Here is a 13,811-nt window from a genome sequence, read left to right on the forward strand (position 1 = left end):
ATCATTCTTCAGATGTTTCTACAGCTTAGTTGGTGTCCATCGGTGGTATGAAGGGCAAGAAGTCAAAGAGGCATCTGAGGGAATCTCTGACCATGAGAAACAAAATCCTGTGGTCTGATGAGGCAAAGATTGAACTCTTTGGCGTGAATACCAGGCATCATGTTCAAAGGAAACCAGGCACCGCTCATCACCAGGTCAGTACCATCCCTACAGTGAATCATGGTGGTGGCAGCATCATGCTAGGGGGATGTTTTTCAGCAGAAGGAACTGGCAGACTACTCAGGATAGAGAGTAAGATGAATGCAGCAATGTGCAGAGTTGCGTCAGTACCACTCTGTGGATGTCCAGCCAGAATCCAATTGAACATCTCTGGAAAGATCTGAAAATGTCTGTACACAGGTATCTCCAATCCAACCTCTCAACTGGTGGATCTTAAAAAGTAGTGCCATGAAGAATGAAAGAATGAAACTGTCTCAAGATAGCATCATTGTAGGATCATATTCAAAAAGACTTGAGGCTGCTGCTGAAGTTGGATCGACAAATTATTAAGCAAAGGCTGTGAATACCAATGTAATATATATATATATATATATATATATATATATATATATATATATATATATATATATATATATATATATATATATATATATATATATATATATATATATATATATGGTACAAGACTGCAAAGTCTTGTGGGCCTCCTGAATTTCCCTAATGGTCCAGATTTGGTCCTCAGGCCTTGCGTTAGACTCCACAGAGAAAGGCCAACCTGGCATATTCTGTGAAGAATGGTTGTCTTGCTCCTGAACCTCAATAAACATGCTGCCAACTGTGTGATTCTGATGTCTAAAATCGGGTTGTATTTGTGTTGGCGTGTGTCGATCTACTGCAGAGAGACGGATTGATACACTCAACTAATCTCTTTTTCTGTTCATCTCAGCAGCTGCATCCACACAGTGAAAGTTTGTCCACCGCCGTGGCTTCTAATGACAGACTGCTTCCTCCCACTCACCTGTATAGAAATAGCCGCCGAGCAGGCAGGTGATGTTGAGGGCCTGCGATTCCTGGAGCTCTGGGGAACCCTTACATCTCCATCCTTTTTATATCCTCGCCTCTCCAACCTGGAAGGATCTTAAAGGGAAACTGTAATAAAGAGGGGAATAAAACAGTCCTGCGGATGAATAGAAGTGGTCATTGTGATGGTGGAATCTAATTGACAGCTTCATTCAGCAGAAGCTTTCGCACCAATCCTCTTCTTCCCCGTTTTCATGGCTTTCATAATTGCCACCAACATAATGACACAGTTGCTGTGGCAACCGTGTCTCAGTGTGTCTTTTGCTTCCCCCCACTCCTTTTCCTTTCTCTTTCACACATATCCACTTGCAGCCTCTGAGGGTCTCACTCTGCATTTACCTGAGGGGGTGTTCGCAGTTGTTTTCTCACAGGCAGATGAGAGTCCGAGTCTACTCCAAACCGTTTTGTCTGAGGGGGAATTAGGGCCCGCAGGAAGAACGCCAGGGAGAGATTTGAGTGGAATGAATGTGAATCCCGTCAGTTGTAAAGGCCTGATGCCCGTCAGCATTGAGCTTCTGACGGACCAATCACAGCGCTCCCTCACAGGCGGACCTCCGTGAGGCCAGTCGCAGTTAGGCGGTGTAACCTATCGCTCAGAAAACATGACGGGAGCAAGCATCAGTCCGTGTAAGATGCGGAAAAGTTAATATCGTCGCCTTCCGATCAGTTTGGCAGAGGCGGCGCGCGGCGATCCGAACTTTGACGCGCATGCGGCAGATGATGAAAATGGAATTATCCACACGGAGACAACAACTGCGGCTGTTCGCTCGGAAACTGTTAGTGTGAGAGCCGTCTCCTGAACCAGGTAAGACACGACACCATGCACCTTTCGCTCTGCTGTACGTCGTGTCGGTGCGCGTCTGCGAAGATCGAAACGGAGTTCATCACCTTTTCTCGCGTCTTCGCTGTCAATCATGAAATCTGCGCCACAAAAAAAAAAAACAACTGCACGACCAGGGTGGACATTTTCACATGCCTTTATCAATCTCTGTGCTGAGAATATTGGCGTAGATACACCCACTCGCACTTCTTATGCGTGGAAGTCATGACCGCGGGGATCGTTTATTCTAAGTTGCAACTTATTAACATAAAGGAGCTGTCTGGGTGATCTGCGCAAAGTTACTACGCACCGAGCGCATGTTCTCCTGGCGTGGCAATCCAATGGTGTGCAATGAGAGGGGGGAAAAAACATGCCATTTGGTTTCAATTCCAGCTAACACCTGTTGGAATTGTTGCATGAACAGCTCGGCTTTGTCCTTCGGAATGGTGGTTCTGTTGGTTGATCCATCCAATTTGAATGGCGATTTTAATGAATGCACGAATGCGTCCCCACCCCCCAATATATTACTTTTAGATCATCTTCAAGTTACTTTCCTTCATTCACTTCTCCTGGTTGTCAGTTTCAGGCATGGATTACATGGCGTCAGGTTGGTCTCCATGCAGACGACAGTGTTGCTGCCTTGTGAATGATGGACAGATGTGGTGGAGGGAAGGAAATGAAGCATTTTTCCGTTGGATTTTGCCTTTTCTCCTTCACTCACACACAGACAGAGCTGCATTGCTATTCTGAGAGTTAGCTGCCTCAACCCACGCACAGAATCTGAGAAAGAGGGAGAAAGGGGAGGGAGGGAGCAGCAAAGGGAATAAAAGACTCAGATTGAGGTGCACAGAATGCCCACCGTGGTCTCATAAAGCAATTGTGAAGATGTTATAAATTCATTCTGGAGCATGGCGGTCCATTGATTACTCCTGGCTTTGCATGTGTGTGTGATGTGCTATGCTGTAAGTGCTTGGAGAAATGTACTTCTGTGCCACCCACACACAGCGCCCTCCCACTCACGGTCGTCTCTGCATCCATACCTCTGGCTCTGCACGCTCGCCACTATCTGCCTGGTTAGGTACCCTGCATTTATCCCTGTGCCCATCTCATCATCATCATCATCATCATCACCATCATCATCATCATCGTCTTTCACTCGGTAGGAGAGAACAGACACACTGACACACTCTCTCCAAGTACAGCAGAACTTAAATTAAAAAGACATGGTTCCACAGTATGTAGACGCTCTCAATAGCTCGGAATATTTCTCAAAGCCATGTTTTAGCTGGTTTTGGTGTCATTTAAATGCAACTCAAAGCAGACCGTTCTTCAAAACACATTTCTCCATGTGACACAATTTTGCAGAACGTTGTGTTCTTCTATCCCACCCCGCAATCTGACTCCTTATTATAGAAAAACCTTTTCGTCCTTTTTATCATTTGTGTGTTTCTAAATAATTTAAAAAGAATTCCTTGCTTTCACCTTATAACAATGAAAATTGGCTTTTGCTTTCATGATACGGTTTCGTTCATAACATTTTCACGTGGGTTGAAGAGGAAGGTTTTTGTAGACAGATTTTGGCCTCTGCAGGAGACCGAACAGGTCAGTTTCCAGCTGACCAGTTTTTCACTATTATGGGATGTATCTTGTCTTCACTCATAAGTGATGTCTGGTGAAGCAATTAAACCCTCACAATAGAAAAAGAACGGAGCCAGAAGCCGACGTGATTCATTTATGATTCATCTTTTCGTCATGACTCGGGTTTCTTCAGTGCTAGAGATTGACCTTGGTGATCTTGAGGGCTTTAGAGTTGAGCTCCTGCTACTGTTAGCTTTGGTTGCACAGTTGGTTGTAAGACCAGGATTGCTGTTCAGCTTAATAATAATCATTATACTTATTATTATACTAGTAATATTAATTAGGCAAGTTTCCTCGTGAAAGAATTTTATCTGAAGCTATTTTTTTTTTGCTGACTGCTATGATAGTAGGTCGCCTGAAACATTTGAGCTTGCCAAACGTCCAAAACTACATTAACAGACATTCATGAAAACAAGCAAGTTCCAGTCACATTGCATGTGCAATTTCCTCGGGACATTTAACACTAACATGTCCTGCCACTGGAGTGCACTGCAAGGATAGAATGTGGAGAAAGGAGAGTACGTAAAAATTGGCATGTTTGGGATGTGAAAATGTGTACCTGGTACCAGCACCGCCCTCGATCCACTCTCGAGTTAATGCGTCTGTACGCTGAATAATTTGATGATGGTGAAGATTACCGGATGCTCAATAAACCCAGTCAACCCGCCTCACTAGAAGTACCAAACATACGCCCCCAAAACTGAGGATCCTGCAGCTGGCTGGTCTTCCACAGCACAGGAGGTAACAGCCTTTCTCTTCATCAATGTGCTGCTGGGAGATGAGATGCAGCCAGCATTGACCTCATGGTGAAAGAACCAAACCAGAGAGCAGGAGGCTGGATGATCATCCAAGTGTAGTTTAATGTTTTGTATGCATACAAACAGCTACTAAAAAAATAGAGCAGCTGAGTTGAGAGGAAAATCAGTGCTGAAATGGATTTGTGATTGGACATGTCCACACCATGATGCCCGGGGAAGAGGCGGGCGGTGAATGCCAGTGAGGGAAGAAGGGACCTGAAGGCACCAATCCGAGAGGCTGGATGCTTTCAAGGTCTTGCCAATTACATTCACAGCAACTGATAACAACAGGCTAAATATGACCAGGAATCAATACGAAAATATACTTATTTTCTATACAGAGAATTTGGTTAAGTAGTAAAATAATACCAAAGCCAAATCATAGGAGCTTGAATAAACTACATCACACTCACTAGGGGCTCCTTACTATTATTAGCATGAACAAACTCTGAATAAAAAAAAGCAGAAAAGGTATCTCTGACTTCAAGCTGGTTTCAAGTTTGGTGACGACAGGAAATCAAACTGCAATACACAACAAAAACCACTAGACGTCACTCTCACTGCTGTGCATCCTACTGGTTCTGATAAAAATAAAGTTAATTTTGGTTACTGTGAAGCAGATCAAATCTGGATGTGAATTTGTGTGCTCATTGTTGATGTTAATGTTTCTTGCAACTGTTGCTTGCATTGCAGTGAACGTCTGCCTGACCAGCAGCTTCGATCAACACCTGAATTTGAAAGCCATTTCGAGAGGACTGCAAACATTCTTTTCAACTCTCCAGGGGTAAAAGGAGCACGTCCCCGACACAACTGCCGCAGCTTTCAGCGTCCCGCCTCCCCATCCGTGCCCACATTTCTGCCACAGATAGGAACGTTTTGATAATTACATGGAATTATAAGTTTCCGTGGGAGAGGGCTCTGCCTCTGACACAATCGCTTCACACATTTACATATTTCTCATCAAAAGTACGATTCTTTGAACCTCCACAGACAAATCAGGGATCATTTCACTTGGCGACACATGTCAAATGGAGAATGTGTGTAATTTCTGACGCAGACAGATGTGGCTGTGGGTGCTCTTGTTCTTTTCTGACTAGCACGCCGGCGCCCCTTTCTCACCCCAAACATAATCACGGTAACATGTCGGGGGAGGAGTGATGCACCTTTTATAACCATAGAAAAGATGGAGCTGCATATATAGAGATGAGGAGTGACGAGGTAGCGGGAGGGAGCACTTTGATGAGAAACCGAATCATAATTTCAATATTTCGCTGAGCTAACTAAGTGCCAACTCTGAGTGTCTTTGTGTCATCAACCTGGACTAAAGCTGATGGATCTAAACCTGGCTGTATTGGAGTGTAGAGTGCTACTGAGATGTGTTGATGTTCACTCTTAAAAAAGAACACCATTAAGAGAAAAGCCGAGCAAGAGTACAGAACGTGACATTAGTGACTAAAAGCATGAAGATTGTCGTTTTCAAGTCAGAACATTTACACAGCTGTGGCCTCTTCAGCCTCTCAGACTATTAAAGAGCCTTCAGAGGGCAAAAGATGCAGCCGTTACACCGTCAGGGTTCCCGCCTACAGGTGAATTAACAACATTTTAATACCATTAGCCGCTTCCTTTATGACCTTTCACGCAATTTTACAAAACAGGTCTAAATTCTTGTCGCCTGAGAATCCTGAATGAGACATCAGTGCTCGTCACATGACACCTGAAGCTTTGATTATAGTAGGTTAGACTGCAGATCCAGCCTTGTAGCTGCATTGACTCAACTACAGAAAATAGCTCTCTTAGTCATGTAAAAATGACGCCCACGATCAATCTCCGACTCCTCACTGTCTCACTGCTCTCCCTCCTTTCTGTCTCACTGACCACCTGTGTTGAGAGCTCAGAGGCGCCCCCTCCCCAGCAGACTGACCCCTCAGGGAGATTGATAACAGCGACACCCCCCGGGCCTTTACTTCACCTTCTTGCTCTGCAGTCCCATCAAAGGCCAGCCAATCTCCAACGAAAACCCAAATCAAATTCTGATACTGGTGATGGAGTTTTAGAAGCGCTGCCGAGACCGCTGCCTCAAGTCATGCTTTCCAAGAATGTCACGTCATCCGAGGCCCTGGCACCGCCCTTGGGTGCGGCCCAGGTGGCACCCCGGCTGATGGACGTGTGGATGGATGTATGTCGGGGTTACTATGACGTCATGGGACATTTTGACAGCGCCTTCAACTGCTCCAAGGATACCTTCATCTACTGCTGCGGCACCTGCCACTACCGCTTCTGCTGTCCAGACAGCAGTCAGCAACTGGATCAGGACCGGTGCCGAAACTACGACTCCCCGGACTGGGCCAAGCCTCCCACAGACTCCGTCATTCTACCAGACGACCTGGGTACTGAACCAGATGTCGACCCCCTCAGGCAGCAGAGCCACAACACTGGCCTCGTCATTGGAGGGGTGGTGGTGTTCATGGCGGTAGTAGCTGCTGGCATCAAGTTGGTCTTCAACAAAGTCCAGCAGGAAGCCAACCAGAGAGACATCAACATGCCCCGGTGAGTTTTTAGATTTCATGAAGTGGCAAGTTGCAAACTGATGAAGTTCATTCTTCAAGACATTTACATATCCAACCAGAAGAGACACTGGACTACACCCTGCAGAGTTAAAAATATGAGGAAGATGTCTTGAAACCCATTTGCTTGACATCAGTGAGTGCTTGTGTTCGCACATACTTTGGGAGGAGGCATGAAGAAAAAGAATGTAGCCAAGGTTGAATGGGTGGAGATAACGGAAAGGGCTAGGCAGGAAGATGAGTTGCACAGTTGAGGTTGCCATTGGTTATGACTTGGAAGGACAAGATAAACAGTGTATGCCAGGAAATATGTCAGTGGAGAAATTTGAAGACAAAGATGGTTTGGTGGAACAGCGGACAGACAATGTGGTAAATGAAGATACCAGACGAAAGGAGAAGGGGAAGACATGGATGAGATAAACAAGGTCATGAAGAGGACTTTTGTGACCAGGGAGGATGGTCAATGTAGGACCACGGAATGACCACGGAAGAAGATGCTTTTGGAGTACAGTGGTCACCATTCCTATTGGAACTTCTGAGTCAGAACGTTTTAGTCATTGTTGCTACCTGCTGAGTTAATCTTCTTGGAACACTTTTGCTCGTGTATTTGAGTCAGTACTGGAACACGTACTGAGCGGACAAGACACGAGGATTAGTATATGCCTTTCCAACAAATAGGGTAACCCTTGATATGTTCTAACCACTGCAGACAGGAAACATAAAACAAGCTTCAGTATTGGAATCAAGTGTGCAATGTATTTAATGAACTTTGATGCGTTATGATGGTATTCAGTCGTGCTAATTTATTTATAACCTGCTTCATTAGAGCTCTGGTCGACATGCTGCGACACCAGTCCAGTCCGGTCCAGCAGGATGAGAGGAATAACAGTGTCGCTCTGACTGTGGGTGATGGGCAGGGAACACTGGGGAGACCTCCAAAAAATCTTTATGCCCCAGGACTGCCAAGCAAGGACAATAGATGTAAGAAAGACATTCATTTGTTCGAGCACTAGGACTTTCTTTACAATATGTATGGTACTGTTGCAGTGGGGAACCTGCAGCACAACTTCATCCACCCCCAAGGATCCAGTCCCAAACACACAGCAACTATTGGTAAGAAAGTCCTCTCAATAATATCTCACCATTGTCTGCTTCATTCAGATGAAACAAACGCTTCCAAACAAGGATGATGATGCGTTGAAAGGATGCTAAAAGCTGTCCTGTGAAAATGAATCGACAGTGCGTTATATCCAGTGGAGCAAATCTCATTTAACACATGTTGTTATATCCCCATGCTCTCCGAAAGAACGCACCCCTCGGATGAACAATGCTCAGCTGGCAGCCGGGGGCACGCTGCTGTCCAGTAAACACAACAACACCAAATCCCAGCCGTCCTTCCACCACTCGCTGCACAACCTGGCTCAGCTGCCTCCTTCTTATGAGAGCGCCACCAAGCCAGAGCTCAACAGATACTCCTCGCTCAAACGTCTTGGTAAGTACATGGCAACAGGAAACTTTCAGAAAACGCTTAAAAAAACATAATCTTAACCCTAACCCTAATCTTAATCACTGGTGCCAGCTTTATTCTGGGGTGAATACATAATACTTATTAATTCACATTCATATTACTCTAGATGCAGTTCATGAAATCAATATCTAATGAAGTCATTCTCCTGACTCATCTTAATTCACAGAGAAACAAATGAATTGTGCTTGTTTTTATAGTCCACAGCCTCAGGTTGCTTGTTAGATTGTAATTACCAGCTCATGCGCTAACGTCGGGAATGTGAAACTCCAGAAGCAGACAGCAATATGACTGGGCTGCAGCATAGTTTTGTTAACTCTATTATTAATAGTAAAAAGCACTGCCACAATGTACAGTAACCATGAGCTTGCCACGATTGTTTTGAGACACATCTGAATGCCAATAGGAATATAAATGCATATATACTTTGTGTGCTCCAGAAAAAGGTCTTGATGAATACTCATCTGGCTACTGCACCACTAAACGTCGACCCCACACGGCCCAGCCAGCTCTCCAGTCCTCCCAGCACCACCTACATTGGGGTGGTGACTACACTCTCAGCGGCAGAGGAACCCTGCCTAGACACGCGGCCCGTCCATGGATCCCACCACCACCATCAGGCATGCCTGCCTCGCCCACCCCAAATCCTTACCCTCTGGATCCTCCAGAGTCACAGTACAACCCCAACTACGATACCCTGTCCAAGCCCAGGAAAGTCAAGTCCACAGACCAGCTGCTCAACATGGGCGACGTCCCTGGAAACACTGGTACTCTGTCCCGCATGTCCAAGAACCAGCAGCACCAGTACTATAAAGCCATGGCCGCCTCAAACAAAACCTCCAACACACAGACTCTCACCCGCAAGACCCAGGATCGTCAGGAGCGACAAGATCGGATGCTCATGTCTCCTGACCACTTGGAGGAAAGGATGGGCGGGGTGGCAGTGGTGGATCCATATGCTCACACTGGAGGTCCAGTTCCGACTCTTCCGCGCCAGCAGAAGGCCCAGTCTCAGCAGAATGTCTGTGCTACTCCCTCCCTGGACCGACACCACATGATCAAGATGAACTCTCATCCAACATCCGGGCGTGAGCAGGAGAGGAACCCCGGCATGACAGGCCACATCAGTGGAGGAATGGGCTGGGCAGGGGAGATGCCTCCCGCAGGTGTAGTCATGGGAACGGGAACACTGGGAGGCCACAGCGCCAGGAGAATGGCCTTCGCCGCGAAGAGGCAGAATACCATTGAGCAGCTACACTTTATCCCAGGAGGAGGAGGAGGAGGAGGAGGAGGAGGGGGGTCGGCAGGAAGCAGCGGAGGAAGTCAGGGGATCAGGACGGGGAGTAAAAATGAGGTGACAGTGTGAGGTTAGTGCCTAATGTAGAGTTCAGGATTAAATCGATGTTTAACTATTAGAGGTATAACTACAAGAACTAAAGCATTAGAGCAGCGTGTTAGTGTCTCGGCTTCTCAAATTGACGTCAACTTGTAGTCACATAGCTTAAATATGAATACACAGTTAAATATGGAAATATCCGTCTTACAGCCTGCATCAGCCATATTTTCTAACAGAACCTGCCATATACAGCAGTGCCGTTACGTGTAGACAGAACAAACTGGACTGTCTGACAAGATCCATTATTTGGTTTTGTATGTTTGTCTAGATGTACTCAGGAGCCATATTAGATAGGAAGCGGAGAGTGACATCACAGAGTTTTATTGGATCCAAAACCCTGATGGATCGTCAAGCTTCTCTGCACATTAAAAGGGAATTTAGTGGATCTAATTGAAACTGTGTGCCTGCTCATGCGTCGTGGAACTGACTTCCTGCGGACCATCATGTGTTTGGATCAGCAGAGCTGAACTCAAGCCGGACACACCTGGCAGGTCTCAACCTGTCGTCAAAAACTGCGGATTCGCCCCTGTCCCATACTGATCTGATGCCTGGGTTGCCTAGTTTATCCATGTGACCTTAGATCGCTGACGGCACAGGACATGAGCGTCGCCCCATTTTTCAATCAGGACCTTAATGCAAAAAAAAAAGAAATGGGCTACCAAATAATCTAGAGCCATTGATGAGACCTTGACAGAAACATACAACGTCAAATCAGCAAAGGACACTTTGCTTCACAGAAGACAAAGAGATGGTTGCACTTACTGTCCTTCAAAGCCATTTTAAGGTGATACCAAGAGAACACCTCAGGGGAAGCTGGTCCGACAATCACCCTTTGACCACAAATTAAAACCACCGAAGTCTTGTTCACTTGTTTTGGCCGGATTAGAGGGAGATTAGGACGCCCTTCCCACTGACTCAAAGACTTTTGCTGTATCATAATGCACAAAAGAACGCAACAAGGAATCATTGAAGACCAGGCTTCTCAATACTAAGGGCTATCCTATCCTATATACTGTAGTGTGTGATACCTGTGGTCCATATAGAAATGCTATCTCTCTCTTGATTTCGTGTTGATATTGTCGTATTGAGTATTAAAGTGTACAAACTCAAGCACACAGACACAAACTTTGCACATATCCGCCCCCCAAACCCTCACCTCCTGACAGGGTCAAATGTATCTCCAGGTTTACATTCAGCAACGGTTTAGTCACAAGAGAACGTTTTTATTTTTTGGGAGGAGAATGGCAGAATGAGATCGACAAGGTGATGGTTTGATACAAATCTACTTTTCATTTGGACTCTATACACAGTACTAAATGTAGTTGTTATGAATATTATGAAGTGTTATGATTAAGAATTATTATAACTGTCATGGTTATTATTCAGAATTATCTTATGGTGTGATGTTCCTTTACTTGGTGGACTATGTGGACTAAGTGTTTATTGTTATTTTGATAACTAGTACTTTTATTAGTAGTTCTTTCTCTCTCTCATACATCTGGTTCATAAATTCAGAGAACATTCCAAATCTTGATGCATGCGAGCTCCATTTACTCTCCTCCAGATGTTTGTACTGTGCCTAGTCATCAGCCTTAGAACACTATAATCTCAATTGATGCCACCCTGATATCAGCAGCCTTCTTAATATTGTTGTTCAGGAGATGGCTCGGTTTGGGTCACTCCGAACCTGACGCCATAATAACTCTGTGTTTGTATAAATGTTTGTCACAGCAGGATGGTGAGGGACCTTATGGAAGCTTTTGATTGCAGTATGTTTTTTCAGGGAAATTGTTGGGACGATGTAGAGTAGATTTTATAATAGAGCCCCAAAAGGTCTGTAGCAAAGTCTGTACAAGCCCATAAGCCATATCCATCATTGAAGTCACACTTTGTAAAGTGGTTAATCTAATTTGTGCAAGTAATGTATTTTGTAGAGCTCGTACAATCAGAATATTTTCTGTGCTTTCTTCCACTTTATTTTGAGCATTCAGATGTGTTTGTATTTAATGCCTTGTACAGTGCCATTACATTTTTGTCCTTCTGCTGTCAAAAGTCTTCACAACTGAATGGAGACAAGCTGGAGTTGAGAGGGAAATAAATGAAAACGGTGTGATTCACCTTTATGAATTCATGATCGAGATGATCAGAGAAGTAAACAGGGGCAGTGTAAGGATGGGCATTTTGTTTGGTGAAGATGGATCTATTTTCATGCTTATATATTTGAAAGCGACTCTTTTCTTATAATTCAATAAATCAAAATCCTTGGATACGGCAACAAATTACTAAAATAATTTGTTTAATAAAGTTGGTGGGAAGCATTTTTGTCAGTTATTTGTGTCAAAACTGGTGTATGTGGGATCAATCTTTCAGAGTAAGGGAGGTGAAGAAGAGGGCGAAACATGATGTATGGTTGAGGGAAGATAGCCTCTTACTGTATTAAATGAGAGACACATTTCCCTGAAGTGGTAAACTGCATCACCATCCATCCGAACTGAAGTAAAGAGAGGCTCAGAATAGCCTCTCCCCATAAGCCCCCAACAACTTTTCTGCGGCGAATACTGTACTGTGGTCCAGTGAATTCTAACATGATGCCACAGACTCTAAATACAGAGGATGACACTATCCTCTCCCATCCTCTACAAGGGAGGTCATACACCAATCAGAGAATACCGGTATTTGTCTTTTGGTCCAAGCTCACGACTACGTGTGAGGGTGGGAATTCACCAACAAATGAACAGGTTTTATCTTGTCATCCTTAATATTTCACATATTTTACTACGAAGCAAAACACAAAAACAAAATTATAAACACCACTTTGTAATTCAAATTGGATCCAGTTAATGGAACTCAATTACTGAAATGGACTAAAATGCATAAAATAAATAGAAATTCTGTGAACATTCCTTCAATTCTCAATTATAAACAAGGAAAAACATTGCTATAAATGATAATAAAAAAGGCCCTGCACACAACAAACAAATAAAGGACAGCATTATTGTTTTCAAACTACTGTATTTCAGCCTCACTGCAAGATTTATAGTGTGATGGCGTTTCTGCCATTTCTCTCCTACATTATGTTACAACTGTAATTGCACACAAGTGTCTTATGCAGGGGTGGCCAACCAGTCAGAGCCACATCCTACAAATATGTAAGGCTGTAAGGCTCACCTCACACAGCTGGTCACGTGACTTCGCAGCAGTATAGTGGTTAAAGCACATCCCAGTGTATCACAAGGTTGCTGCTTCGCTTCTGGCATATGTCTCTTGTGCATGTATTTTTAAAATTCATACATTTTAAAATCGGAATATCAAGTGGCGTCGATAGAAATGTGTGCTATCTTCTATATTTTGTTATATATATATATTTTTTTTACGTGCCTCATGTCACCAATAACATCACCCGAGTCTGTGTTATGTGAGCGACGCTGCAGACTGGACAGTCTCATCTTCACTCCACTGAATTAAACAGACTCCACGATGATCCACAATGAATAATAGGTGAAACACATGCCATACGTTTAGGGAATGACAAAGTGAAACGTGGAACTAGGTCATGTTAAATCGTGGATCTGATGACGGTCTTAGGACCGTGGCTCACATCGGCATTGAACGTGCTCTGAGCCGGGGGGCGGCGGCTTGGAGCACATGCGGCCAGGTTTATTGTTTATGTTCCAAAGTTAAACTCATGTCACAGTCTTTGAACAATATTTTGATATTTTGTTGGAATAGCTCTTACTTTTTCGTCTTATTTCCTGTATAAACAATCATCTGAATAGCAACTTGAGCAAAATTGCTGCCAGTTCGTAGCTCATTCTGTAAAGAGCCGCATGAAAGTGGGCAAAGAGCCGCATGCGGCTCGGAAGCCTCAGGTTGGCCAGGCCTGGTCTTATGTTTGTTTATTTCTATCTCTATGAATCAGCCTCATGAGACACTGGTGATCTATCCGAGGTTGAAACCTCCACCAATATCAGCTGGGGTTGTCTCCAGCACC

General features: G+C 44.4%; 1 protein-coding gene across 1 annotated transcript; it reads left to right on the forward strand.

The window, feature by feature from the left end:
* The first annotated feature begins 1,413 nt into the window (after window positions 1-1,413).
* On the forward strand, window positions 1,414-12,149 carry LOC128746746 (protein shisa-6). Its single transcript, XM_053844027.1, has 6 exons — window positions 1,414-1,885; window positions 5,029-6,882; window positions 7,726-7,880; window positions 7,947-8,012; window positions 8,206-8,391; window positions 8,865-12,149. Exons 2-6 carry the CDS (start codon window positions 6,143-6,145, stop codon window positions 9,788-9,790), a joined length of 2,073 nt encoding a protein of 690 aa, XP_053700002.1. The 5' UTR covers window positions 1,414-1,885; window positions 5,029-6,142; the 3' UTR covers window positions 9,791-12,149.
* Window positions 12,150-13,811: the final 1,662 nt, after the last annotated feature.

This window comes from Synchiropus splendidus, chromosome 15 (genome assembly GCF_027744825.2).
Source record: "Synchiropus splendidus isolate RoL2022-P1 chromosome 15, RoL_Sspl_1.0, whole genome shotgun sequence".
Lineage (NCBI taxonomy): Eukaryota > Metazoa > Chordata > Actinopteri > Syngnathiformes > Callionymidae > Synchiropus > Synchiropus splendidus.

Coding starts and splice junctions, on each gene's coding strand:
- LOC128746746 (XM_053844027.1), top strand. CDS start 6,143: ATGACGCCCACGATCAATCTCCGACTCCTCACTGTCTCACTGCTCTCC. Junction 8,013..8,205: donor CAAACACACAGCAACTATTG/GTAAGAAAGTCC, acceptor GCTCTCCGAAAG/AACGCACCCCTCGGATGAAC. Junction 8,392..8,864: donor CTCCTCGCTCAAACGTCTTG/GTAAGTACATGG, acceptor TGTGTGCTCCAG/AAAAAGGTCTTGATGAATAC.